General features: G+C 43.8%; 1 protein-coding gene across 1 annotated transcript in view; it reads left to right on the forward strand.

The window, feature by feature from the left end:
* Nucleotides 1-10659: 10659 nt before the first annotated feature.
* Nucleotides 10660-27424, forward strand: part of FBXO3 (F-box protein 3) — a 35643-nt gene continuing 18878 nt past the window's right edge. The window contains exons 1-3 of the mRNA XM_059709734.1: nt 10660-10817; nt 15308-15397; nt 18455-18618. Of these exons, the coding sequence (XP_059565717.1) occupies nt 10714-10817; nt 15308-15397; nt 18455-18618 (358 nt within the window). The 5' untranslated portion in view covers nt 10660-10713. The remainder of the gene's footprint in view (nt 10818-15307; nt 15398-18454; nt 18619-27424) is intronic.

Raw genomic sequence — 27424 nt, forward strand, 5'->3', positions numbered from 1 at the left:
CCCTGAGCAGTGGCTTTGAAAGAGAATATTCCAAAGGCTTGCATGCTCTTGGCTTGTGCTTTAGAACCTATGTTTGTGTCCACATCAGCAGCAGGCACGGCAGACTCCCTCTGATGACGTCTCAGTAGCAAGATGGCATCTACTCAATTTTCCCATCTCAGATTCAACAGTGATCTTAAATTTTATGTTCCATAAATGCATTCTCAATATACTCCACCACTCGGCTAACGCAAAAAGAGTAGTTATATAATTTCTTAGATGATATAAAAGTGCTGGCAAAATAGATGCTTGCTGCCTGGTTCAATACCGAACATAAAGAAGATGCACAACAAAAAAATATAGAATGCCCTGGAATTTTTTTTGAGGCTCTGTGGCAATCCATTACGTCTCTACACATACCTGTGGCATTGCTCCATCCAATTTTTCTTTAGATTCGGTTTTTGTAAGTAGTCTTATGAAGAAGATACACATACCCTGTCTTTTGTTTTGCCGTCGACTGGACAACCCCGTTTGTCCAAATGGTCACATCTGAAATGTTTACTTTTTTGGAAATCCACCAATCTAATAACTCCCAAATGGCTTATGCCAGGAGTTGTATCTAAAACAGTCAAATATTTGCATTTCATAAAAGCAGGTCATTCATTGCATCTGCTATAACTTCATTTGATTTTACATTTCATGCCTTACAATGTGTAATATTATCTGTTAATTGGTGTGCCATTGTGTAACCCAATTTTGTGTAATCTCCACCAAAGGAAGACAGTTCTCATCACTGGGCTCATAGTTCTTTGGATACATCCTCCCCTTACACGCGGCCTTGCCAAACGCTGAACGTGCAGAGCACGTGCTCCAATGTGGTTTCTCCTCTTCACGGCGTCTTTGTTACCTGCATCTCTCCCAGTGAACATTCCCAAATTCAACTTTGACTTTTTAACACTACTGTTAAAGTGCATGTGCCTTCTTTTTATTAGTAATGTGACACATGCTGCCAATTTTTGCTCACAGTTTCATTCTTCAGTTTATTTTTCATCCCCAAGGAATTTGCCACATAGATAAAGCACAGAAATAACGAAGGTACATTAATTTGGGGTTTTTGATCATTAGTAAGAGTGTATGAATAAATAATTTCTGAAATTTTTTTACCTGTATGGATGGTAGTTAAATTTGATGATAGTTAAATTTGTTATATAAAACAGACAAATGTCAATGAGAGTGTTATTAATATTCAAATTCTTTATTTTTTATTTTTTATTTTTTTTAAATTAAATCTTTATTGTTCAGATTATTACATTTGTTCCTTTTTTTCCGCCCCCCATAACTCCCCTCCTCCCAGTTCCCGCCCCACCCTCCGCCCTCACTCCCCACCCACTGTCCTCATCCATAGGTGCACGATTTTTGTCCAGTCTCTTCCCACATCTCCCACACCCCTTTCCCCCCCAAGAATAGTCAGTCCATTCCCTTTCTATGTCCCTGATTCTATTATAATCAACAGTTCATTCTGTTCATCAGATTATTTATTCACTTGATTCTTAGATTCACTTGTTGATAGATGCATATTTGTTGTTCATAATTTGTATCTTTACCTCTTCCTCTTCTTAAAGGATACCTTTCAGCATTTCATATAATCCTGGTTTGGTGGTGATGAACTCCTTTAGCTTTTCCTTATCTGTGAAGCTCTTTATCTGACCTTCAATTCTGAATGATAGCTTTGCTGGATAAAGTAATCTTGGTTGTAGGTTCTTGGTATTCATCACTTTGAATATTTCTTGCCATTCCCTTCTGGCCTGCAAAGTTTCTGTTGAGAAATCAGCTGACAGTCGTATGGGTATTCCCTTGTAGGTAACTGAGTTTCTTTCTCTTGCTGTTTTTAAGATTCTCTCTTTATCTTTTGCTCTTGGCATTTTAATGATGATGTGTCTTGGTGTGGTCCTCTTTGGATTCCTTTTGTTTGGGGTTCTCCGCGCTTCTTGGACCTGTAAGTCCATTTCTTTCACCAGGTGGGGGAAGTTTTCTGTCATTATTTCTTCAAATAGGTTTTCAATATCTTGGTCTCTCTCATCTTCTGGCACCCCTATAATTCTGATGTTGGTACGCTTGAAGCTGTCCCAGAGGCTCCTTACCCTATCCTCGCATTTTTGGATTCTTTTTTCAATTTGCTTTTCCGGTTGGATGTTTTTTGCTTCCTCGCATTTCAAATCATTGGCTTGATTCTTGCGCTCCTCTGGTCTGCTGTCGGGCGTCTGTATAATATTCGTTATTTCAGTCCGTGTGTGCTTAATTTCTAGTTGGTTCCCCAATATAAGATCGAGGGTCTTATTAGTTTTCGTGTAGATCTCATTAAGTTTATCGGCAGCTTCTAAACAGTTCTTGAGAGACCTTAAAAGTGTGGTTCTGAACTCTTTCTTCCATTGACAATTTTGTCCTGTTTCTTTGTCTCCGCATTTTGTTATGCTTCCTTGGTGCACCCCCTAGTGGTCTTTGTTCGCAGTCTTATAGATAAATCTTGATTGTTGTAGCTAATTCCAGGGAGGGTTTGACCTCCAGGCCAAGTGGCTATGAGAATCAGCTGTGTCAGCAGTGAGAGAACTTCTGTCCTCTAGGGAGGTGCTAATCTAGCCTTTGCCTGAGGCTATCCGGCAAATGCCTCTGTGCAGGGCTTGGGCGGGGCGGGTCGCACAGGATCAACAGGGTGGGCCGGAGAGAGCAGTTATGGCAGCTCTCAGTCCTGTCCCCAGGGGCTCTGCCTCTCTGAGTCCCAGCACCTGCTGCAAAGCTGGGAGAGAAAGCTGCACTCGCTCTGACCGAAGCCACACAGTCCCGCTTCTCCCGTTTGGGTCTGGGTCTCTAAAGACTCGCCCGGATCTGGAGCTCAGAGTCTGCGACTCCCTCCCGATTGAAAACAACAACCGCGCCCTCCGCCGCCAGCCCGCTCCGCGCACTCCGCACCTCAGAATTTGACTTCAGCACTGCGCCTCCTCTGAGTGTCCGTGTGCGTTTCTCTTTCCTCCTAGTTGTAGGACTTCCACTCAGCCAGCGTTCCTGTGGTTCTGGGTGATGTCCCTTCCGTTTTTTGGTTTCACTTTTGAAGTAGTTGTTCAAAGCAGCAAACTCCGGCGTTAACCTATGCCGCCATCTTGGTTCTCCAATATTCAAATTCTTAAATATTCAAATTATATAGCCAGGTACCTGGATATATCCAGTTTAATGTGTTTATTTTCTCTTCCACTTTTTCTCAAAATTAACCAGTTATGTTTGGCATAAATATTGATGGTAAATTCTCATCCTAGTCCAGCAGTCTTTGCTGCCCTCATTCTCAAAAAAAACCCAAACATTCATTTTCATTTTCTTCTCTGTGTTCTGATTTTGAAATTAATTTAAAAATTCTTTCATAATAGCTAAGCAAAAAAATTAGCATTTTATTTTAGAACCTACATGTATGTAACATACAAAGTATATAATTAACTAGGTGCTAAATGTTAAGTGTTAATATTCTTACTAAAAAGATATCTGTAACAATGAGCAATCGCTATTATGTAATTGCCAGATCATTAAAAGGGGAATTTCTAACTTATGTGCATATAATTTATTTTGTGGATTATTTGTGCATATGTAGAGCGATGGTTATAGGTTTGCGTTGGGAAGTCAGCAGCTCCTTCTGAGTGCAGCCAGTAACCAGCAGATGGCGTGATGCAACCTGAAACGCTAAATTAGCTGGGCACTAACAACAATGGGGATTTTTAAAAATTATTTTTGAAATCCTCACCTACCAGCACATCCATTCGAAAAGCAGTTTCTTGTTCACAAGCAGAAATACTTTTAGAGACCGCGGGTCTGTTGTTGGCTTTGATGAGTAAAAGCAGAGCAAAACGTGTGCAACCTCTTAAGACACTTTTGCTGCCATCTGCAGGGAAATTGTGATAAATCTGCACTCGCCCGTCCCGTGACACCCAGTAGCAATAAGCCTGCAAGCGGGATCAGGTGGCGCCTTTCCATAAGGGGCCTGGGTGCAGGGCCCCAGCGAAACAGTCAGCTCCAGCCGTCCGTCTGCCACCCACGGCAGCCAGCCGGTGCCCCTGGACACAGCTCGGGCTTTGCTCCTCAGACGACAGGAGAGGTGACCTTCTTTAGTGGTGAGGTCTTGTTTTTTAAAACCACAAATCTCAGCGTGGACTCTGGCGGGTTGAGTGTCCACAGGGACACACAGGCCTTTAGCTGACATGGGAGTCCCTTCAGGGTAAGACGTAACGGGACTTAAAGCTGAAGAGTGAGGCACGTCCATGAGGTCCCAGTGGAGGAGACGGGCCAATGGACCATCTGAGGCTGGAGTTGGCGTCCTCTCACAGACACCAAGGGGAACTGTCGTCGCTGGAAGTGGCCGGCAGAGTCCCTGGCCCCCTGGAAACCCCAGGTCCACGGGCCCTGGGCCCCAGGTGGGTGTGAGGAGCTGGGGCCCTGGCGGGGAGGGGGAGGCAGAGATGGGTGGGAGGACTAGGGCCTGGGTTTGGTCCCAAGAGGCAGGAAGAAGGGCGGGTGCACGCAGCCCCCTCCGCAGGGTCGCTTTGGAAGGTGCTGGGGAGAAAAGGCCCGCAGGGGTGCAGGAAAGCCCAGACTGTTCTGTGTGAGGCTGGCCTGTCCACTTGGCCTGGTCCCTCAGCCTTCAGACCAATTCCCTCCTCTTAGGGCCCGTCACCAGGGGCCCTTGTCACCCATTCGAGAAGCTTCTGTGGCCAGTTTCTCGAGCTCCTGCTTTCTGAGAGCCCGCTGCTTGCCCAAAGCTCCCGGGGCCCTGGGAGAGGCAAGGACCTAGGAAACAAAGCAGACGTTTCCCAGGACACTGTGAGCACCGAGGGGGAAGAGGGCACGGACCCACCCTGCCAAGCCCTGACCTGCCCCTCAGGCCACGGGGCCTGGAGTTCCCATAGCGATGGTAACCAGGCTAAGATGCTAATCTGAAACTGCTGCCTCTTCCAGCTGCTCAATAAGACAGTGATGGGGGAGAGGAATACAGGGTGGGAGGGTGGGGGGCGGGGGGGGAGAGCCCCAAGGTGAATGTGGGGGTGGGGGCGGGAGTGGGAAGGCGTGAGCGGCAGACAGCAGGCCCATGTTTCCCTCCCACTCTCTGACATGACTTCCACGCCTTTTCGTCTCTCTTCCCACCTCCCACAGCCCTGGGTCTCCACCCTCTCAGCTGCTGCAGGGCTTCCTGTAGACAGGAAGACAGATAAACTGCCCCTGGTCCTATCAGGAGCCAGTATTCCTGCTAAGCCCCGGGGCCTCCCCACTTCCTAGTCTAGGACATCCCTCCTGCAGTTGACCTCCATCCACCAGATCATTCCTTTTTCCCTCTCTATGGGACCACTTTCCAGCAAATGCAGTCCTGCCGGGAGAGTGACCTGCTAAAAATCCACTCCACGGAGGTACAACTTGGATAGAAAATGTACCCGTTGTAAGTGTAAAGTTAGAGTGTTGACAGAGGTCTACACCCTGGCTGAGTCCAGCTCTGCCTGCTTATGTGTTCGCCTGTTGAGATTCACCTGGGCTGTTTCTGTTGGCTATTGTGAATAAAAAGTTCAGTGACCATTCAAGTCTAAGTCTTTGTATGGACGTATGCTATCATTTCTCTTGAGTAAATATCTACAGGTGAGTACTGGGCCATAGGATAATCTGTGTTCTAGTTTATGAGGAACTTCCAAACTATTTTCCCAAGTGGTCGTACCATTTCCCTCGTGGTCTATAAAAGTGCCAGATGCTGCACTTAGTATGGTCAGAGTTTTCTCCCCAGCTTCAGCTGTTGTGTGTGAACAAAGTATGTTCATTTTAGTTGTAATTTGCATTTCTCTGATGACGATGTTGAGCATCTTGCCGTGTACTTATTGGCTACTCATCTATTATTTATTTTGTGAATTTTCCTATTGTATTCACTGTCTACATAGCACCCCCGGTGTGTCTAATTAAACAAAGTACATTTACTGTCTCCATTTTTAAAAATATATATTTTATTGATCTTTCACAGAGAGGAAGGGAGAGGGACAGAGAGTTAGAAACATCGATGAGAGAGAAAAATAAATCAGGTGCCTCCCGCACACCTCCCACTGGGGATGTGCCGGCAACCAAGGTACATGGCCTTGGCCGGAATCGAACCTGGGACCCCTCAGTCCGCAGACCGACGCTCTATCCACTGAGCCAAATCGACCAGGGCTATTGTCTCCATTTCTGTGGGTCTTCTGCAGAGGGCCTCATAGGCTTCGTGCAATCCAGGTGTGGGCCAGGGCTGCAGGCTCACCTGAGGCCCAGTCCTCCACGCTCACGTGGCTGTTGGCAGAAGTCATTTCCTGCAGCTGTAGAACTCCTGGTGGTTCTACATTTTACCAGCACTCTGTTAAAAACACCATTCTTCCCCCAATTACCCTGGCACTTTAATACTTGAAAAACAATAGCCCTTATGCACATATTATTCTATTGATTTCTATTAAATCTACACATACTTAAATCTACTTCACTACTGCATGTTTATATTGCCTGAAAGTCAGGCAGATTACATTCGTCAGCTTTGTTCTTTTGGAAGAATTGTTTGGCTATTCTGTGGCCTTGCAATTCCTACATAAATTTTAGCATCAGCTTGTCAACTTCTGAAGCAAAAACAAGCCTGCTGGGATCTGTGAATGCACCCACGGATTGCTGACAGCTTCCCAGAGCGCACAGGGGAGGTGGTGTCAGCTAAGACGTAAACCCGCCTAACTCTTATCAAAACTGATCCTTTACTGGAGTAGCTCCCTCACGCTTGACAGGGCTGGTGTCCCCATCTGCTCCTGCTGCCCCTGGTCCGATGTGAGAGAACAGCTTACCCTCTGGCACCTCTTTAGGGAAAAGGATTAGGTGATTCCTGAAAGCCTTTACAGTTTTCAGGATTTAATGTTCTCCATTAGTGGTTCTTAACTCTGTACCCAAGAAACTTAAAAGACTAGCAACACCTGTGCCCTATCCCCAGGCATAGAAGATGCAATTGACTTGAGGTGGAGACCACAAGCCAATTATATAACATCAAGCTACCCGTGATTTTACAAAAGGTTATCAGATGATTCTAATGTGCAGACAGGCCTGGGAACCCAAGATCAGATCACTGATTTAAAAGGACCTGGTCCTGGTCAGACCGACAAAGCTACGGTCTCGTGCTGCCCTCCGGTGGTCAGATTGCGCACTACAGGCAGTTTTCCACATCTTAAGTGTTTCAACCTGGGGCAGGAATATTTAATTAAGGACCAGCAGAGAAGAGGAAGAGGAAGGGTAGAAAACAGGAAGGAGGAGAAGGAGAAGACCTGGCTTCCCCATGGACCAAGGGTGAACAGACTCACAGGCATTTCCCTCCCCCACTTCCCCCTACGACAAATGAAATGCCCCCAGAGACTGAGTCCTGGAGGCAGTTACATATATCCCTGTTAAGCATGAAAAATCTCCCTCTGGGTCCACCCGCTAGACCAGTGGTTCTCAACCTTCTGGCCCTTTAAATACAGTTCCTCATGTTGTGACCCAACCATAAAACTATTTTCGTTGCTACTTCATAACTGTAATGTTGCTACTGTTATGAGTCGTAAATATCTGATACGCAGGATGGTCTTTAGGCGACCCCTGTGAAAGGGTCGTTCAACCGCCAAAGGGGTCGTGACCCACAGGTTGAGAACTGCTGCACTAGACCCTGTAAGAGGGATTCAGAAGGAAAAATGCTTAGAGGACCTCCTCTTTTTCTCCTGTAAGCCAAGTGGGAGACTTGAGGGGATGAGATGATCTATATAAAGGTCTGGAAAATGAATCTCAATTTAGCTTTGTTTGTTCACCGGTCACTGTCACTTTGGGCAAGATCATTTCTCTGAGCCTCGGTGACCACTGGCCACCTCTCAGCACTATTCTGAACACCAGAGTGTTTGTGGACAAAATACTCTGTCAGGGTCCTGGCACTGTAACAGACTCCAGACTGTCCAAACTCCAGGCCTATGTGATGTGGTATAGGCCAGGGTCGCTCCCTCTGTTACAATTCTGGTCCCACCTTTACTGCTTCTTTTACTGGCGCACGGTGAATACTAGATGAAGGCTAGCGCCAGCCGTGGGCAAACTACGGCCCGCGGGCCGGATCCGGCCTGTTTGAAATGAATAAAACTATTGAAAAAAAAGACCGTACCCTTTTATGTAATGATGTTTACTTTGAATTTATATTAGTTCACACAAACACTCCATCCATGCTTTTGTTCCGGCCCTCCGGTCCAGTTTAAGAACCCATTGTGGCCCTCGAGTCAAAAAGTTTGCCCACCCCTGCCCTAATTTCTCTTTTCTGCCCCTCCCCCAATCTCCTTCAATGGCTTTCCACCGGCTGAACCATCTGGAAGCCGGTGACAAGGGAACCAGACAAAGGAGCTCACAGCCTCCTGGGGCCCAGGGCAGAGCGAGGGCACAGACTGAACTTTCCCTTCCTCCTAGAGAGTGTTCTCCCCCCAAGACTCCCCCCAAATAGCCCAGCATTAGCCCACCCAAACCTGCGTGCCAAGTGTCCCTCACTCAGCCATGCCCAGGTCTGCCACGGACTACGGGAAGGACAGTGGGCAGACTGACCTGTTTAATCCTCAACAGGACACAGTAAGACTCCAACCCTAGTGGCTCCCCCGGCCCCACGGGCTACCGAATTGGTGGATGGCGCCCTGGCCTGTCTTACATCCTTGCCTCTCCCAGGGCCCCGGGAGCTTTGGACAAGCAGCGGGCTCTCAGAAAGCAGGAGCTCGAGAAACTGGCCACAGAAGCTCCTCGAATGGGTGACAAGGGCCCCTGGTGACGGGCCCTAAGAGGAGGGAATTGGTCTGAAGGCTGAGGGACCAGGCCAAGTGGACAGGCCAGCCTCACACAGAACAGTCTGGGCTTTCCTGCACCCCTGCGGGCCTTTTCTCCCCAGCACCTTCCAAAGTGACCCTGCAGAGGGGGTGCGTGCTGGAAGTGTCTCGTCTGTATCCAAGGGCCTTTAACGTATGGCGATGACAGAGTGCCCCCATGGCAAAGCCCCTGCCGTGGAAAGAGTTGTCCTACATTTCCCTGGAGAAGGGCCACAGCGGAGCATCGGGCCTCGGTCAGGAGGCAGAGCGGGAGCAGGGGAAATTTTAGGCCGGAGCCTTTATTGGGGTCTGCACTGGGAAGGCAGGGCAGAGTAAACAGTTTGGAAGAATAAATGTGGGCTTGGGGGTACAGGCGTGCTCTCTAGTTGCCTGGTGCCTGGCCCTGGGATGATTGAGAGCAGGGGAAGTATTAGCTTGGTGTGTGAGTGTGAGATAAAGGGGGCGGTTGCTTGCGTATGAGAGGTGCACTCCCAAGTAAGTTGCGTGCTCTCTTTAGGAATTAGCCGTAGCAGGCTAGTCTATTCCCAGTCAGCACCATTTTTAGGATGTCAAAACCATAAAATACAGAAAATAAACATGGTTAATATCGTCCTGTGGAGGGGGGAGGGAAGGGTAATTAATATTAGACAAAACCATAAAGCATTAATGATATGGTGAACTGAGGAAATGGAGTGGGATTATTTGGGTGGGGGGGCGGGGAACGGTGGTGGAAGTGGGGAGGATCATTTCACTTTTCCAAATAATTGGGAGGAAACTTTCTCCAGCAAATGGAAAAATTTGGAAAACTTAGTGATGGATGGATGGATGTATAGGCTTGAATAATGAACATTTACTGAATCTCTAGCTTCATTGCCATCCATAAGCCACCTGGTTTTTAGCGATTCTTAACTGGTCCACCATCTCACTTCGGGTAAAGTAAATGACCTGTGTGAAGTACAGGTCCGACTGCAGTCCCCAAAGCCCTTACGCCTTCCTGCCTTTGGAAAAGTAAAATAAGAAATCAGGTAAGGTAAATGATGCTCTCTCTCTCGCTCACAATTCATGACACACCTCCCTCTCCCACTCCTGCTTTAATGCCTGCTTGGCAAAGGTGATCCTGCTCAATTTCGCCCCGGGGTGGTGGTGGGGGGGGGGTGAGGTGTTCCACTCACCCTGTTACATCTGGGTGCTTACCCCTCCGAGATCAGACCTTGGCAAAAACAAAACAAAAATCCATTGACTATAGACTGCATTGCTCCAATTGCCGTAAAACAACCAGGGCGACCAAGTGACAGCGGCTGACCCTTAGATTCAGTCCCGGTTCACCTTTTGGGGTTAAAATTATGCGCTCCTGCCCCTATTTAGTGGAACCGCCTCGCTCTACGCAAGGGACACGCGGATCGAGGAAGGTTGAAGCGGGGACAGGAAGGGTTTCCAGGTCGCAAAACGAAGAGAAGCAATGGATTTGGAGGCCAAGGGCGGAGAGGATTTAGCGTGAGATTTGGGGCGAGGCTTTCGAGGATACGAGGTGTAAAATTTTGCATGAGGGACTGGAGGCTGAAAATTTTGGAACAAAGGCTGTAGGGGGCCCGGGCCGGGCCAGTTTAGGGACCTGAGTGGGACCAGCGACCTGGAAGAGCCGGGATTCAGGGCGCAGAGGGATCCTACCGCGCGGGCGCGAGCCGGAGGGGCGGTGGGCGGGGCCTCTCTCGGCCACGCCCCTGGCCCGCCCAATAGGCGTGGCCATCCCGGCAGTTACATAACAAACCTGAGTGAGTCGCTGAGGAGCGGCGCCCGTGCCGGGGCGGGGGCGGGGCCTAGCCAGCCTGGGCGGGGCCAGGCCTGCACCGGGCCAGGCAAGATGGCTGCCGTGGAGCCGGAGTCCGCGCCTCTGACCCTAGAATCGCTGCCCACCGACCCCCTGCTGCTGATCTTATCTTTCTTGGACTACCGGGACCTAATCAAGTAATGGGGCGGCGCGCGTGGCAGGGGTGGGGTCACGGGGGCGGGAGGAGGCGGCGAGGCTGGAGGGACGGGGGCCCGGCTCGCCGACTGGACCCGGACCCGGACCCCGCGTGAACCAGAGGTGATGCGGAGCCGCCCTCCTGCAGGGCCAACCAGGGGGCCGGGGCGGGATGGGGGCAGTCAGGGCCCCGCCTGGAGGTCTTCCGTCCGGGACCCAGCCCCGAGGAGCGACGGGAGCCCTGTCTCCCAGGCCTCGGTGAGGCTCATTTCCGGGGCGAGGGAGGTACTGCTTCCCTCTGCCGCCCCCACGACCCCCGCAGCCCGCACCCCACACCCCCCGGCCTGCACCAGGGGTGCCCCAGCCCCGGCCGCTTTGGAAAGACCCTCTCTGGCCCGAGCGCTCTTCTGCGCAGCGGCCCCGGAATGGGCAGGCAGGGCGCCGCCGAGGAGGAGCCAGGCGACCCCCAGACCCCAGGTGCGACTTGCGCGCACCTTTGTACCTGGCGGCGCGCGGCGCCCTCTGGGACTTCGCTGCCGCAGACATCGTTCTGCCGCCAGCCTTGCTCCTCGCTGTGACAGGTTGCATTTTGTGTCTTGGTACTGACTTCCGTGGGTGCGATCCAGGTGACCGCTGTCTCCTGCACGCGCGCTTTGGGTGGCCCAGATCACTAGCGTCCGCTCCAGAAATAAACACCGCTTGCCGCTCGGGGTGGTTCGATGCCCAGTTCCTTCCGCCCAGTTCCTTCGGCGCTGGAGACTGTCTGGGATGGTGGCAGAAATGGCGCTGTTTACACCCTTGACAGCTGGTGGCATGGCTCTGTCTTTTTTTGTGCTGCCACGTCTGTTGAAGAGGAGGTGAAGTCGCCCTCTTAAGGATGGGTAGGCGAGATTCAGGGTTTTTGTTTTTGGTGTTTTTTTTTTTTTTTTTTTTTTGGATTAACTATTGGATTCTAGCCGTTTGAGGATTGTGCCCTGTGTTATCAGGGATCGTCTTAGAAATATAGCCTTTTGGGAGCTGCTGGTCGCTGTTGGTTGGTCTAGCTAAGGAGTGACAGAGGGACAACTCCAGTTTTCTGGCTGTAACACTTATTTTTTCCTGAAAACCAAATTTTTGTCTACCCGGGCTTGTACTGAAGCAGAGATAAAGTTTATCTTTTCTTTGGGAAAGGCTGATCCGGCTGCAGACTGTCTTCATCTGAAATACTCTGTTGCTATAGCCTCTTAAAAATCAAATGCAGACACACACCCTTATGGTCTATGGACTACATTGTTGCAGGGTGAACTTTCTAAGACAGATCTTCCTGTCTTTCTCCTTAAAAACTTAGACGCCTCTTGTTTGCAGACTATAATCTAAATTTCTGGAAGCATTTAAGACTCTTAGCATTTGGCACAGTGCACTGTAGCCAAATCAGACTTTGGCCAGCAGACTACGTGCTTGTGTTCTGTGGCTTCAGCTCTTGACCTTGCTCCGCAGTGCCTTGTCCCCCCTTCCCATCCTGGCAGGATGAAATTTCTTTAAGACCCCCTCACTTGGTTCCTTTCTCTTAACGTCTTTCTCTGTTTATTTGCCATGCCAGATGGGTGGTACACTTCTTAAATGTAAAGACTGCCTTGTTTATCTTTGTAATCATCATTTATTCACAGATTTTTTTTTAAATGCCTGTTGTGTGCCAGTCTATTAAATGTCTTGGATACAATAGTGAGGAAGACAGATAAAGGCGCCTCTCATGAAGCTTACAGTCTAGTGGGAAAGATGGAAAATAAGTGCAAATACAAGAGATACTAAGTCAGGGGACCTCAAACTTTTTAAACAGGGGGCCAGTTCACTGTCCCTCAGACCGTTGGAGGGCCGGACTATAGTTTAAAAAAAAAAAACTATGAACAAATTCCTATGCACACTGCACATATCTTATTTTGAAGTAAAAAACCAAAACGGGAACAAATACAATATTTGTATTTGCACGTGGCCCGCGGGCCGTAGTTTGAGGACCCCTGTACTAAGTGCTATGAAGGAAATAAATCAATTACTTTGTTAGGGAATGAGAGGGAGAGACAATCAATTCAAATCAGAAGGGGCTACCATATATGAAGGATGCCAGAGAGCAGTCCTGGCAGAGGGAACAGTGTGCTCAGAAGCTGCATGGACCACAGCATGGCCTGTTGGAGGAGCTAGAAGGCTGGTGTTGCAGGAGGTAGGGAGTGACTCAGGCAGAGTGACTTGAGAAGAGACTGGTGAGCTCATGCAGGACCTTGTGAGCCAAGGTGAGGAGATCAGATTTTATTTTAAATGCTTTAGGTAGTAATCAAAGCTATAAACAGATGTGACATGATCCCTCCATAAATGTTTATGAAAGTGAGCTGAGTTGAATACTGTATTAGGGTTCTTGATAGAGAAACAATGTGTGTGTGTGACTTATAAGGTATTGGCTCATGAATCTTGCAGGCTGAGAAGTCCTACTATCTGCCACCTGCAAGCTGGAGACTCAAGAAAGCTGGTGGTATAATTCCGAGGGCTGCGAGCTGGAGAGCCGATGGTGTAGATGCCAGCCTGGGTCTGAAAGCCTGAGAAGCAGGGACGCCAGCGGCAAAGAAGATCCCTGGCTCAGCTCAGGCTGTCAGTCAGAGAGCAGATCTAGCCTTCCTCTGCCTTTTTGTTCTAGTCAGGCCCGCACTGGATTGGATGATGTCCACTCACACTGGGGAAGGTCATCTGGCTTACTTAGTCTACCAATTCAAATGCTAATCTTTTCCAGAAACATCCACACAGGCACAGCGCAGAAATGATGTTTAATCAGCTATCTAGGCATCTGTTGGCCCAAGCAAGTTGACACATAACATTAACAAAAACCATTGCATTTTATCCACAGAGAAGTTTCCAATGTACTGCAGCTTCTTTCCTACACCATATTTCTTTTAAGAAAAACACAGCTCAACTTTGTCAAGTGTCCTGCTCATTGCTAAGCTCTGAAGTTTTTGGTACATATTGTTGAACTGGATTGGGTTGGATTGGATTCATTCATTAGGGTCATTTTGTCATAGTTTGAATCTTCTTCTCCATTCCAGGGTGATTTACTATGTACCAATCATTCTTAACCCTCAGTGTGTATCAGAATTACATGTGGCACTTTTTAAACGTACATGTGCCCGAGGTAAATATCTTGCCCCAAGCAAACTGAGTCAGAATCTCTAGAACAGGAGTTCTCATCCTTGCTGTGCATCAGAATCACCTTTGGTGCTTACTTCAGAGATTCCTGTATGTTGTTTAACCCTTGGGACAGTGGAGGAGAAGGCTCGAGAAAGGAGATCTCTGAATTACAAAACTGGACAGATTCAGTGTTTGCAAATGTTCGTTTGGGCATCTTGTGAGCTTGGCAGAAAAGGGTGAGGTTGACTTTTGTGTACAATCTGAAAATTGAAGGAAGTTTTTAACATGCCCTGCTCGTGGCCTTGACAAACCCCATGTGATTTAAGATTCCCTTAATTGATTACCATTGCCCAAGTGAGATCTTTGAATACTACTTTCTATAACTTGTGATTCCTCTTCTGGAAAGATAGAAATCCATTTTCCTAATCTTAGGTTCATCCTTTTTGCAAATTAAATATGTAGTGTTGGATTTACAGGCTAGGAACACTGTTGTGTTAGGACACAGTGTAGCACTGGCCGGTGTGGCTCAGTTGGTTGAGCGTCGTCTGGTGCACCAAAAGGTCTTCGGTTTGATTGGGGCACGTAGCCCAGGTTGCGGGTTCAGTCCCCTGTCAGGGTGCTTACTGGAGGCTACCGTCCATGTTTCTCTCCCCCCTCCCTCCCTCTCCCTTCTTTTCTGTCTAAAATTAATAAAAACATATTTTTAAAAAGAATACAATATAGAATATAATATGTATCAAGGAATTTATTTGTTTCTAACATTGCATGCTTTTGAGCAGTTGATACTAACTCGAATAGCTATGGCTATTGAAATAGAATTGTTATGACGGTGGCACTTTATAGATGGGCTCTCCAATCGTTGGTATAATTAAAATGGTTTTGGCTGCAATATTTATTTCTTTTAAGAAAAATTGGAACAAAACAAACAAAAGTCTTGTGTATTAATATAAAATGTCTCACAGATTTTAAAAATACACACACTGAATAACACTCTTCCTGTGTGCAGAAATGATTATCGTCACAAGGAGTGTAGGAAGGTCTTTGATTTGAAATTAACTCCAATGCTTTATATATTTTGTAGACTTCCATAAGAAAATTACCATTGTAGAGATTTGGGGGTTTATTTGTGAACTCAAATAGTTAAGATTTCAGTACTTAAAATGTAACTAGCTAACACATTAAACAGATTTTGAAAATATTGTTTTGTAATTATAAGGGTAGAAAGTGGAAAATGGGAAAAGCAAAAGGAATAGAATAAATCTTAACATTGAAAATTTTCATCTTGATTTTTAAATTATTTTCTTTTCTTTTTTTCTATACTAACCGTGAATCTGGTTACTGTCAGTTGTTGCTACGTCAGTCGAAGACTTAGCCAGCTATCAAGTCATGATCCTCTGTGGAGAAGACATTGCAAAAAATACTGGCTGATATCTGAGTGAGTATTCAGGAAATATGTATTCTTGAAACTTGGCCCCGGGCTTCTATAACACTGGTCTGTCCTGGTTCTCCTCTCTAACCCTCTCTCTCTGTCTCCTTTGGTGGCTCTTCTGTGCCTGCCACTACGTGCTGGTGCTCGCCCAGCCTCTGTCCTTGGCCCACTGCTCTCTTCTCTCTGTGAACTCTCCGGCATGCACGGTGGCGGTGTATAGTGACTGCGTGTGTGCTGCTGACTCCCAACCCTGGATGGCCTCCCTGACATCCCCACTGAGCTCCAGACTCGTTTGCGTAACCTTCTGCTGAACCTTTCCATCGCATGTCCCACAAGGGCTCACTGAATTCAGTGAATATTAATAAATAGGCAGAATAAAAGTGTAGATAACAGAAGGTGGGAGTTGGGAAAAGTGAAAGAAAGGGTAGGAGTGCTACTATCTTTTTTTTAGATTGAGGGGAATTGAGTAGTGACTGAAGCTGTAAAGCAAGAAGTAGAGGTTTAAGTGTATTATTGAAAGTTGCAACTACTCGGCAGAACTGAATATTAATAACAGCTATCAAACATTGTGAGGAGGGAGAATGGAGAGGAGAGAATTTTAAATATTGCTATATGCTGATCTTTTTTGTTTGTTTGTTTTTTGTTTTTGTTAATCCTCACCTGAGGATATTTTTCCATTGATTTTGAAAGAGAGAGGGAGAGACAGAGAAAGAAACATCAGTGTGAGAGAGACACATCAATTGGTTGCCTCCCACACACACCCTGCCCAGGGCCTGAGGATCAAGCCTGCAACCAAGGTATGTGACCTGGCCCTTTAGGCTAAGGGCCGACGCTCTATCCACTGAGCCAGACCTCTAGGGCTATCCTGATCTTTTACTTTAGGGTATCAATACATAGATGTGAAATTGATAAATCAAGAATTAGAGGCATAGACATTTAGAATTACAGAGATAACTTCCAGAAATAACTGAAGTTTCCTTTGAACTTCATAAGTTCATTGGTACTTGATTGGTTTTGATAAATATGTATGTATATATTATTTACATTAATAAAAATACTCCTCCCCCCAAAAAAACAAAACACCTTGAATTGTCCTTTTCTCCATCTTTGAACCTGATCATCCTACATTCCTGGTTTTAGGGGCAGCATCATCCATCCACTTGAGCTTCTAATCCCAAACCAGGAATCATCCCACATCTCTTCTCTCTTCTCTCCCTTCCTCTTTCCCTCCCTCTCTCCATCCCTCTCTCCCTCCATTTATTTAATTACTGAGCCCTTCTGATTTTAGCCTCTATATTTCTTGAATCTTTCTACTCATTCATCTAGCTACCAGTTTGAGTTCTGTGCATCATCTGACTAGGATTACTGCAAAACCCTCCTAACTCATCTCTGAGCCTCTAGTTTACACCCTTCCCACACCATTGCCACAATTCTGCTCTTTGAACTACCCTGTTAAAACCCTTCAGTGGCTCTTCATTTCCTGCAGGATATTAGCATGTTACCTTAAGGCCCTTTATCACTTCTACCTGACATTATTCTTTCTCCCTGATAAGACTGCATTAAAAAATATATATATATATATTGATTTTTTTACAGAGAGGAAGGGAGAGGGAGAGGGATAGAGTGATAGAAACATCGATGAGAGAGAAACATCCATCAGCTGCCTCCTGCACACTCCCTACTGGGGATGTGTCCGCAACCAAGGTACATGCCCTTGACCAGAATCGAACCTGGGACCCTTGAGTCCACTGGCCAATGCTCTATCCACTGAGCCAAACCGGTTAGGGCAAGACTGCATTTTTGAGGGCAAAAAATACGCCTTATTTTTAATGTCCTCAAGTGGCTAAGTAGACATTCAATAAATATTTGTGGAATTGTATCAAATCTAAATGTTGAATTATGTGATTACTATGATGCTATATGATTCTCTGGCTGATCCAGTGTAGATAAATTAGATTAATATTATTGTATCATTAGATTGCAAGTATTTTCTAAAATTGAACAACTAGCCCTGACTGGTTTTGCTCAGTGGATAGAGCGTCAGCCTGTGGACTGAAGGGTTCCAGGTTCGATTCCTGTCAAGGGCATGTACCTTGGTTGCAGGCACATCCCCAGTGGGGGGTGTGCAGGAGGCAGCTGATCAATGTTTCTAACTCTCTATTCCTCTCCCTTCCTCTCTGTAAAAAAATCAATAAAATATTAAAAATAAATAAATAAATAAAATTGAACAACTACAGGTGACCCTTTAACAGCTTGGGTTTGAACTACACGGGTCCACTTATTTACAGATTTTTTTCAATAACTATTGTAAATTTATTTTCCTTATTATTTTCTTAACATTTTCTTTTTCCTAGCTTACACTATTACAAGAATATACTAGTATATAATACATATAACATACAAAATATATATTAATCAACTGTTTATGTTATCAGTAAGGCTTCCAGTCAACAGTAGCTATTAAGTTATACTCTGATTTTAAAAAAATATATTTTTTTATTGGTTTTAGAGAGAGAGGAAGGGAGAGGGAGCTAAAGAAACATCGATGTGAGAAACATCCATTGGCTTCCTCGAGCCCGCAACCTGGGCATATGCCCTGACCAGGAATCAAACCAGCAACCTTTCTGTGCCCTGGACAGCGCCCAACCACACCAGCCAGGGCTATACTCGGATCTTTTTGTCTGGGATGCAGGTCAGGGATGTCTGCACCCCTAACTCCTGCATTGTTCAGGGGTCAGCTGTACATACACATTTATAATTGGTATGCTTTTAGAAGTAAATTGAGATTCACACTCCATATTTTCTTCACATATTTTATTGAATGTAGAAAAAAGGTAAGTAGAAAGTAAGAAATAAGTGATTCATAATCCCACCATGCCAGCGATAACTCCTGTTGTTAAATTTTTTGGTCTCACTATTTGCTAGTCTTCATTGGTAGCTAAAATAAATGGAAAAGAAGGCAAAAGTAACCAAAAATTTCCATGAAGTTTGTTGGTAAATGTCTAGAATCTGTGCTAATTTTGTTTCAAAAGATTTTAAATCTCATTTTTGTAATCTGTTTAGGGAAGAGAAAACACAGAAGAATCAGTGCTGGAAATCTCTCTTCATTGATACTTATTCTGACGTAGGAAGATACATTGACCATTATGCTGCTATTAAAAAGGCCTGGGATGATCTCAAGAAATATTTGGAGCCCAGATGTCCTCGGATGGTTTTGTCTCTTAAAGGTAAGGTGAACTACCTAAGATGCTAAGAAAGTTGTTCCCATCACAAAATAAAAGGCAGAACCAGGATTTCAAACTCAGGCTGATTTCAGAGCTATGGTCTTAATAGCAGTTGAAGGGAGAAAGGACCTATTCATCCTGTTACTTAAAATGTCTTAAGACCTTAGAGAGCTCGTCCAATATTAGGACATTTGGAATATGAGAATGTAGAGCCTACCTTGTAGACATTTCTCCTTTCAGGTACAGTTACCAAGAAACTAGGATACAGAGCAGCTGCTGCTTCTTTTTTTTTTGTACTCAATTTGGTATTGCCAGGCCTCCGTGCTCACTACTCTGTATCTGGTGATTGGAAGTGAGGTGGTTGTTGTCAGAGAATTCCTTGAGAGCCCCTGTTTTACTCTCAGGTGTCAGTTCTCCCGGGGCTTTGCCATGAGTTGGAATAGGATAAAGGCTCTTTGATATCTAGAATGCAGGGGATTTTAGGAATGCCAGGCCTATGAGTTTTAGGACTAAGTCAAGAACCTCCTACTCACCTCAGTGGTCATAGTCCCTGACTCATTTTCAAGGCACCTCAAGGAAACTTGGAAAGCAAATAAGTATTGGGCTTGGGGAAATTTTTATAAGTATCTTGAAATTATGATACATTAATATAGGGTGTTCCCAAAAATGTATACACACACTTTGAATAATTATAAAGCCAGTGTTTATTAAAATCGATTTCATTTTTAGAATTGAACTATCAGCTGTTAAAGGATATATGCATTTTGGGGGGACACCCCATATATCTTTTGTTAATCTGTCGAATGGTATGTATTATGTATCTTCAAATTTCATATTTACCTTACATGTTGGCTTAAATTTTTAGAGTTGGAGGGATTTTAGAGATCACTTAGACCAGGGGTTAGCCAAGTTTTTTTTAAATGACCAGATAGTAAATATTTTAGGCTTTGAGGGACAGACAGATGGTGTCTTCTTTTAACTATTTAACTCTTGCTGTTGTTGTGGAAGGCAGCATAGGCAGTACATAACAAACAGGGGTGGCGCTTTTCCAAGAAAACTTGGTTCACAGAATCAGGTGGCAGGCCAGAGTTTGGCCTGCAGCCTAGAGTTTGCTGATGCTGATTTATACCAGCACCCTCATTACAGGTGAAGGGACAGGCTCAGAGAGTTCAGGTGACTTATGCAAGGTCACATGATAGTAAGTGACAGAGATGGAACCCTCAAGTAGGTTTCTTGGCTCCTAGTAACCTTTTCACGGTCTCCTCATCCAAGCAAGCTCGGGAGCAGGGAAAGTAAATGAGTGTTTATTGAGTGCCAGTAAAGCATTTTACTAAGCGCTTGGAGCTTCTTCAATCCTCACCGCAATCCCCTCCGGTAGCTGGCATCTCCCATTTCACAGGTGGGGAAACAGGATTACAGAGATGAGCTAACTTGCCGAGTCAGTCAGTTAGCGGCAAAGCTGAGCGAGCGTTCACCTGGTCTGACTCCCAGATTCTCTTGGAGTAGGTTGCCTCTCTAAACATTGATTTCACTGTCTTGTAAGCATATATTTCTTTATATTTTTCTTTTGCCATATTTGTTTGTTTGTTTCTTTGTTTGGTTTTTGGCTTTTAAAAAATTTCTTTCCCTCTAACTGCCTCTTTTAAGAAATTCGAAGTTTCTTGTTGTATGGTCCAGGCAGTTATTCAGTTTGTTTTGTACTAAACTTTTTAAAATAAAGTTTCCATTTTGGAGTAATTTGAAATTACAGGAAAGTTGCAAAAAATAGTACAGAGAATTCTTTTTTTTTTTTTTCTTCAAAATATATTTTATTGATTTTCTTATAGAGAGGAAGGGAGGGGAGAGGGATAGAGAGTTAGAAACATCAATCAGCTGCCTCCTGCACACTCCCCACTGGTTATGTGGTGGGCAACCAAGGTACATGCCCTTGACCGGAATTGAACCTGGGACCCTTGAGTCCACAGACCGACGCTCTATCCACTGAGCCAAGCTGGCTACGGCGAGTACAGAGAATTCTTGTGTACTCTTTACCCAGTTTCAGTTCCCCCTAGTGTATTGCCTTCTGGGACATTTGTCAAAGCTAAAGTCTTCATTGGAAAATTATTATTAACTAAACTCCAGACTTTATTCAGATTCCACGAGCTTTTCCAGTAATGTCCTTTTCAATTCCTGTATCCAACCCAGAATACCACAGTGCGTGTGGTTATGTCTTCTTAGTGTCATCTGTTCTCTGGCAGTTTCCCAGTTTTTCCTTGTCTTTCATGACCTTGACAGTTTGAAGGAGTACTGGTAAGGTACTTTGTAGAATGGCCCTCAAACTGACTTTGTTTGAAATATTACTCATGACTAGACTGGAGTAATGGGTTTTCAGAAGTTACTGCAGAGGCATGGGGCACCTCTCATCACTTATCTGTGGGGATGTGATATCCACACACTCTCACTAGAGATGTTAACTAACCTCCAGAAACATGCACAGATCATAAGTGCACAACTCAGTGAATTATCATAACGTGAGCACACCCATTGTAGCACCCTACAAGTCAAGAATAATAATCTGTACTAGAACCCTCCCTCTTTCTCAGGGGTAACCATTCTCCTGATTGCTATTAGCACTGAGTAATTTTCTTTTTGAACTTTATGTAAATTGTATGATTAAGTATGTATTTTGTGTGAATTATTTCCATTTTTTGTAAAATTCAACTGTGTTGTCTCTAACAGTAGTTTGTTCATTCTTTTTTTTTTTTTAATTAAATCTTTATTGTTCAGATTATTACATTTGTTCCTTTCCCCCCCCCCCCATAACTCCCCTCCTCCCAGTTCCCGCCCCACCCTCCGCCCTCACTCCCCACCCACTGTCCTCATCCATAGGTGCACGATTTTTGTCCAGTCTCTTCCCACATCTCCCACACCCCTTTCCCCCCCAAGAATAGTCAGTCCATTCCCTTTCTATGTCCCTGATTCTATTATAATCACCAATTCATTCTGTTCATCAGATTATTTATTCACTTGATTCTTAGATTCACTTGTTGATAGATGCATATTTGTTGTTCATAATTTGTATCTTTACCTTTTTCTTCCTCTTCCTCTTCTTAAAGGATACCTTTCAGCATTTCATATAATCCTGGTTTGGTGGTGATGAACTCCTTTAGCTTTTCCTTATCTGTGAAGCTCTTTATCTGACCTTCAATTCTGAATGATAGCTTTGCTGGATAAAGTAATCTTGGTTGTAGGTTCTTGGTATTCATCACTTTGAATATTTCTTGCCACTCCCTTCTGGCCTGCAAAGTTTCTGTTGAGAAATCAGCTGACAGTCGTATGGGTATTCCCTTGTAGGTAACTGAGTTTCTTTCTCTTGCTGTTTTTAAGATTCTCTCTTTATCTTTTGCTCTTGGCATTTTAATTATGATGTGTCTTGGTGTGGTCCTCTTTGGATTCCTTTTGTTTGGGGTTCTCTGCGCTTCTTGGACCTGTAAGTCCATTTCTTTCACCAGGTGGGGGAAGTTTTCTGTCATTATTTCTTCAAATAGGTTTTCAATATCTTGCTCTCTCTCATCTTCTGGCACCCCTATAATTCTGATGTTGGTACGCTTGAAGCTGTCCCAGAGGCTCCTTACACTATCCTCGCATTTTTGGATTCTTTTTTCATTTTGCTTTTCCGGTTGGATGTTTTTTGCTTCCTCGCATTTCAAATCATTGACTTGATTCTTGCGCTCCTCTGGTCTGCTGTCGGGCGTCTGTATAATATTCGTTATTTCAGTCTGTGTGTGCTTAATTTCTAGTTGGTTCCCCAATATAAGATCGAGGGTCTTATTAGTTTTCGTGTAGATCTCATTAAGTTTATCGGCAGCTTCTAAACAGTTCTTGAGAGACCTTAAAAGTGTGGTTCTGAACTCTATTTCTTCCATTGACAATTTTGTCCTGTTTCTTTGTCTCCGCATTTTGTTATGCTTCCTTGGTGCACCCCCTAGTGGTCTTTGTTCGCAGTCTTATAGATAAATCTTGATTGTTGTAGCTAATTCCAGGGAGGGTTTGACCTCCAGGCCAAGTGGCTATGAGAATCAGCTGTGTCAGCAGTGAGAGAACTTCTGTCCTCTAGGGAGGTGCTAATCTAGCCTTTGCCTGAGGCTATCCGGCAAATGCCTCTGTGCAGGGCTTGGGCAGGGCGGGTCGCACAGGATCAACAGGGTGGGCCGGAGAGAGCAGTTATGGCAGCTCTCAGTCCTGTCCCCAGGGGCTCTGCCTCTCTGAGTCCCAGCACCCGCTGCAAAGCTCGGAGAGAAAGCTGCACTCGCTCTGACCGAAGCCACACAGTCCCGCTTCTCCCGTTTGGGTCTGGGTCCCTAAAGACTCGCCCGGATCTGGAGCTCAGAGTCTGCGACTCCCTCCCGATTGAAAACAACAACCGCGCCCTCCGCCGCCAGCCCGCTCCGCGCACTCCGCACCTCAGAATTTGACTTCAGCACTGCGCCTCCTCTGAGTGTCCGTGTGCGTTTCTCTTTCCTCCTAGTTGTAGGACTTCCACTCAGCCAGCGTTCCTGTGGTTCTGGGTGATGTCCCTTCCGTTTTTTGGTTTCACTTTTGAAGTAGTTGTTCAAAGCAGCAAACTCCGGCGTTAACCTATGCCGCCATCTTGGTTCTCCAGTTTGTTCATTCTTGTGATATAGTACTCCATTATTTGAGCAGACCACATTTTATAGGTTTATTTTGTTGATGGATATTTGGGTTCTTTCTAGTTTTTGGCTAGTGCCAATAATGCAGTGTAAAAGAATTGTAAATAATACAAATGTAAATCATTTTTTATGTACATATGAGTGTATTTCTATCAGGTTAATACCTGGGATTGAGTTTACTGGGTTGTAGAATGTGCTTATATTAAACTTCAAAAGATACTGTTAATTTTTAAAAGGGGTCCTACCACTTTACATTCCTGCCATTAATGTTGTCATTCTTTGTATTTTTACCTTTCTAATGGGTGTGTAGTGATGGTTTTAATTTGCACTTCCTTGAATATGTACATTAACAACAGTTTATTTCTAGCTTTCCAATCCTTAGATGTTATTTATTTCTTGCCTTATTGCACTGGTTAGGGCAGTGATGGCGAACCTATGACACGCGAATTCATTTTTTGGGTTGATTTTTCTTTGTTAAATGGCATTTAAATATATAAAATAAATATCAAAAATATAAGTCTTTGTTTTACTATGGTTGCAAATATAAAAAAATTTCTAAATGTGACATGGCACCAGAGTTAAGTTAGGATTTTTCAAAATGCTGACACGCCGAGCTCAAAAGGTTCGCCATCACTGGGCTAGGGCCTTCAGTACAGTGTTGGAAAGATATGATGATGTGAGCATCCTTATCTTTCTGTTTGCAGAGAGAAAACTTTCAACATTTCTCTGATGATGTTTGTTGTAGGCTTTTTGTACATGTTCTTTATCAGATTGAAGCAAGTTACTTCTGATAGTAGTTTAAGAAGAGTTTTTTTTTGTTTTTGTGTTTTTTGATAATTGAATTTTTATCAAATGTCTTCCAGTCTTGTGATTATCATGATCTTTCTACTTAATTCTGTTAATTCACTGAATTACATTGCTTGATTTTCTGAATGTTAAACCATTACTCAAATAAACTTACTATGGCTGTAATGTATTATCCTTTTTATATATTGTCAGATTTGATTGGCTAGTATTTGACTGGGGTTTTTACAGATGTGTTCATGAAAGAGTTTGGCCTGTAATTTTTCTTTCATAAATGTCCTTGTCAGATTTTGGTATTAAGTACTGGCCTTGTAAAACAAGTTGGGAAGTGTTGCCTCTTTTTCTGTTTCCTGGAAGAGTTTATGTAAGCTTGATCTTATTTCCTGCTTAAATGATTAGTAGAATGCATGAAGCCACTCAATCCTGGAGCTTTTATTGTAGGGAGGGTTTAAACTAAGGATTCAATTTCTTTATTAGAAATAGTACTACTCAGAGTTTTTACTTATTTTCATGTCAGTTTTGATAAGTTGTGTTTTTCTAGGAAATTGTCTACTTTATTTACATTTTCCAACTTATTGCCATAAAGTTTTTCATAATACCTTCTTATCTTTGTAATGCTTGTTGGATGTGTAGTAATTTCACTTTCCCATTTCTGGACTTATTTGCACTTTCTCTCTGTTCCTCTTGCTCAGTCTTGCTAGGTAGGGGCTGGTCAATTTTAATAGTCTGTTCAAAGAACTGGCATTTGCCTTTGCCAATTCATTTCTTATTTCATTAATTTCTCTGATTTCTTCGAATTTACTGTCACTTTTTTCCTGGCTTGAGATGATTGCTTAGATAATAAATTTTCAGTTTTTCTTGTTTTTTTTCAAATGCTTTTAGGGCTATAAATTTTCCTGTGAACATAGTTTTAGCCTCATATCACAAGTTTTAATATGTTGTATTTTCATTAACATGCAGTTCAAAATATTTTCTGATTTTTTTCCTTAATCCATGGGTTATATAGAAATATATGGCTTGATTTCCAAACATGTGGGGCTTTTAAAGTAATCTTTTTTATATAATTTATATTTTAATTCCACTGTTATTAGACAATATACTCTATGACTCTAGTCATTTGAAATTTGTTCTCTGGTCCAGTGTATAATCTATCTTGGTAAATGTTCTGTGTACACTTGAAAAGAGTGTATATTTTACCATTGATATACAAATATCAGTACATATATGTACACACATAAACATTTACATATATATATATAATTAGGCAAAACTTGTTAATCCTGTACTCTTGTTTATTTGGGGGGCTACTTGTTCTATTACTACCAGAGGTATGTTGAAATTTCTCACTGTGGTAGGCAGAATTCTGAGCACGTTCCCAAGATTCCCATAGTCACTGTTACATGCATGGTATAAAGTCTCCCCTGGCATGTGAGTAGACTGTGGATATAGTTTATTTCAGCTCTGTGGGTGGTCATGTTATGTGACAAAGATGAAAGGGTTTTGCAGATGTAATTAAAGCCCCAAATTTGTGGATTTGAGGAAATGATCCCGAGTGGACCTGACCTGATCAGGTAAGTCCTAACAGGAACTGGGCCCTTTTAGAAGTCGAAGAGATTCGCAGCATGGATATTTCTCCTGTTGGCCTTGAATGACCAGACTGTCATGTTGTGGAGAGGCCAGGTGATAGGGAATGACAGGCGGCTTCTAGGAGCTGAGGCCTCAGCTGCAGCTGCAAGGAACTGAATTCTGCTAAGAACCAGTGAGCTTGGAAGGGGACCCCAAGCATGAGATGCATAAGATGAGATAGCATCCCCAGTGGACACCATCATTTCAGCCTTGTGGGACCTGAGCAGAGGATCCAATTCAGTCACACCCAGATTTCTGACCTACAGAAACTTTGAAATAACAAAGGAGTGTTTTAAGCTCCTAATATTGTGGCACTAGAAAACTAATACATCTGCTATGATTATAGATGTATCTCCACTTTTGTTCTTCATTTTAAAAATTATATTTAGAAGCTGTGTTATTAGGTACACAAAATTAGAATTATAATATTTGTGTAGTGAATTGAACCTTTTTGCCATTATAAAAAGTCCTCCATTACCTCTAATAATGCTATTTGCTTTAAATTCTAGTTTGTGCGATTTTAGTGGAGCTATTCTAGCTTTCTTTTCTCTACGTCTTTAAGATGTGCCTCTTGTATGTGATCATGTTTGTTTTTATCTAATGTCAGTCTGTCTTTTAACTAGATTATATACTCTATATTAAATGTGATTACTAATATATTTGAATTTAAATATACTGCTTCTATATGTTTTTTTTATTTGTGTCATCTGAGTAGGTGTTTCTATTTTGCATTCTTCTTTTATTCTGTACTCCTGCTTTTTATTTAATTAAAGTTTGTTTTAAATTAGTATGTTTACCATTTTCTGGACAACGAATCTTAAAATATTTGAACTCCAGTTACCTTTGTGTTACAGTTTTTGTGATTTTAACTTTAGTGTATTTTATGTCCCTGGAAATATTATTATTATTATTTTATTTATTCAACATTATCTTAGATTTATCTTTTCTGTTGCTCTTTATTGTTTCCTGCACCTTCATGATTCCATCCGAGATAATTTTTCTTCTGCCCGAGAATACCTTTGTTTTTTGTATGTTTTTTAATGAGGGACTGCTACTGCTAAATTTTTTCAGATCTTTTTTGGCCGAAAGTATTTATTTCATCTTCACTTTTGATGTATATATTCACTGGACATAGAATTCTTGTCAGTAGTTATTTTTTTGAGCACTTTGAAGATACCATTCTTCTGGCTTCTGTTTCTATTGAGAATTTTGCTGTCAGTCTTATTCCTTTGAAGGTTCCTTGTGTGGCTTTCCCCCTTCTCTGGCTGCTTTGAAAATTTCTCTGTCTTTGACTTTCCACAGTTTTCCAATTGTGTGTCTGGATATGGTTTTCTTTGTAATTATTCTCCATGGAGTTTATAGTGCTTCTTGAATCTGTGGTTTGGTGTCTTCATCAGTTTTGGAAAATTCTCTCAGTCCTGTGATATTGTTGAAAGCATTGCTCAGTTTCTCAGCCGCTCAGCCTCAGGTTTGCTTTCAGAATTGGCAATTTCCTCAAAGACAAGGTAGCTCCTTTGGAGGCCTGGCTAACCTCTCAGTTTCTCTCGTCTGGACCCCTCACCCCACCATGTCTCACTGTCTTTGAGGTTCTCCAAAAGCCTTGAAATCAATTTTGTGTTGTTTAGTTTTTCTAATTCCTCAGCAAGAGGTTTGATCCAACAGCCTGGTGGACCATTGCTGACAGTAAACCTCTCTTCTTGGTGTTTGTG

Source organism: Myotis daubentonii, chromosome 9 (assembly GCF_963259705.1).
Source record: "Myotis daubentonii chromosome 9, mMyoDau2.1, whole genome shotgun sequence".
Taxonomy (NCBI): domain Eukaryota; kingdom Metazoa; phylum Chordata; class Mammalia; order Chiroptera; family Vespertilionidae; genus Myotis; species Myotis daubentonii.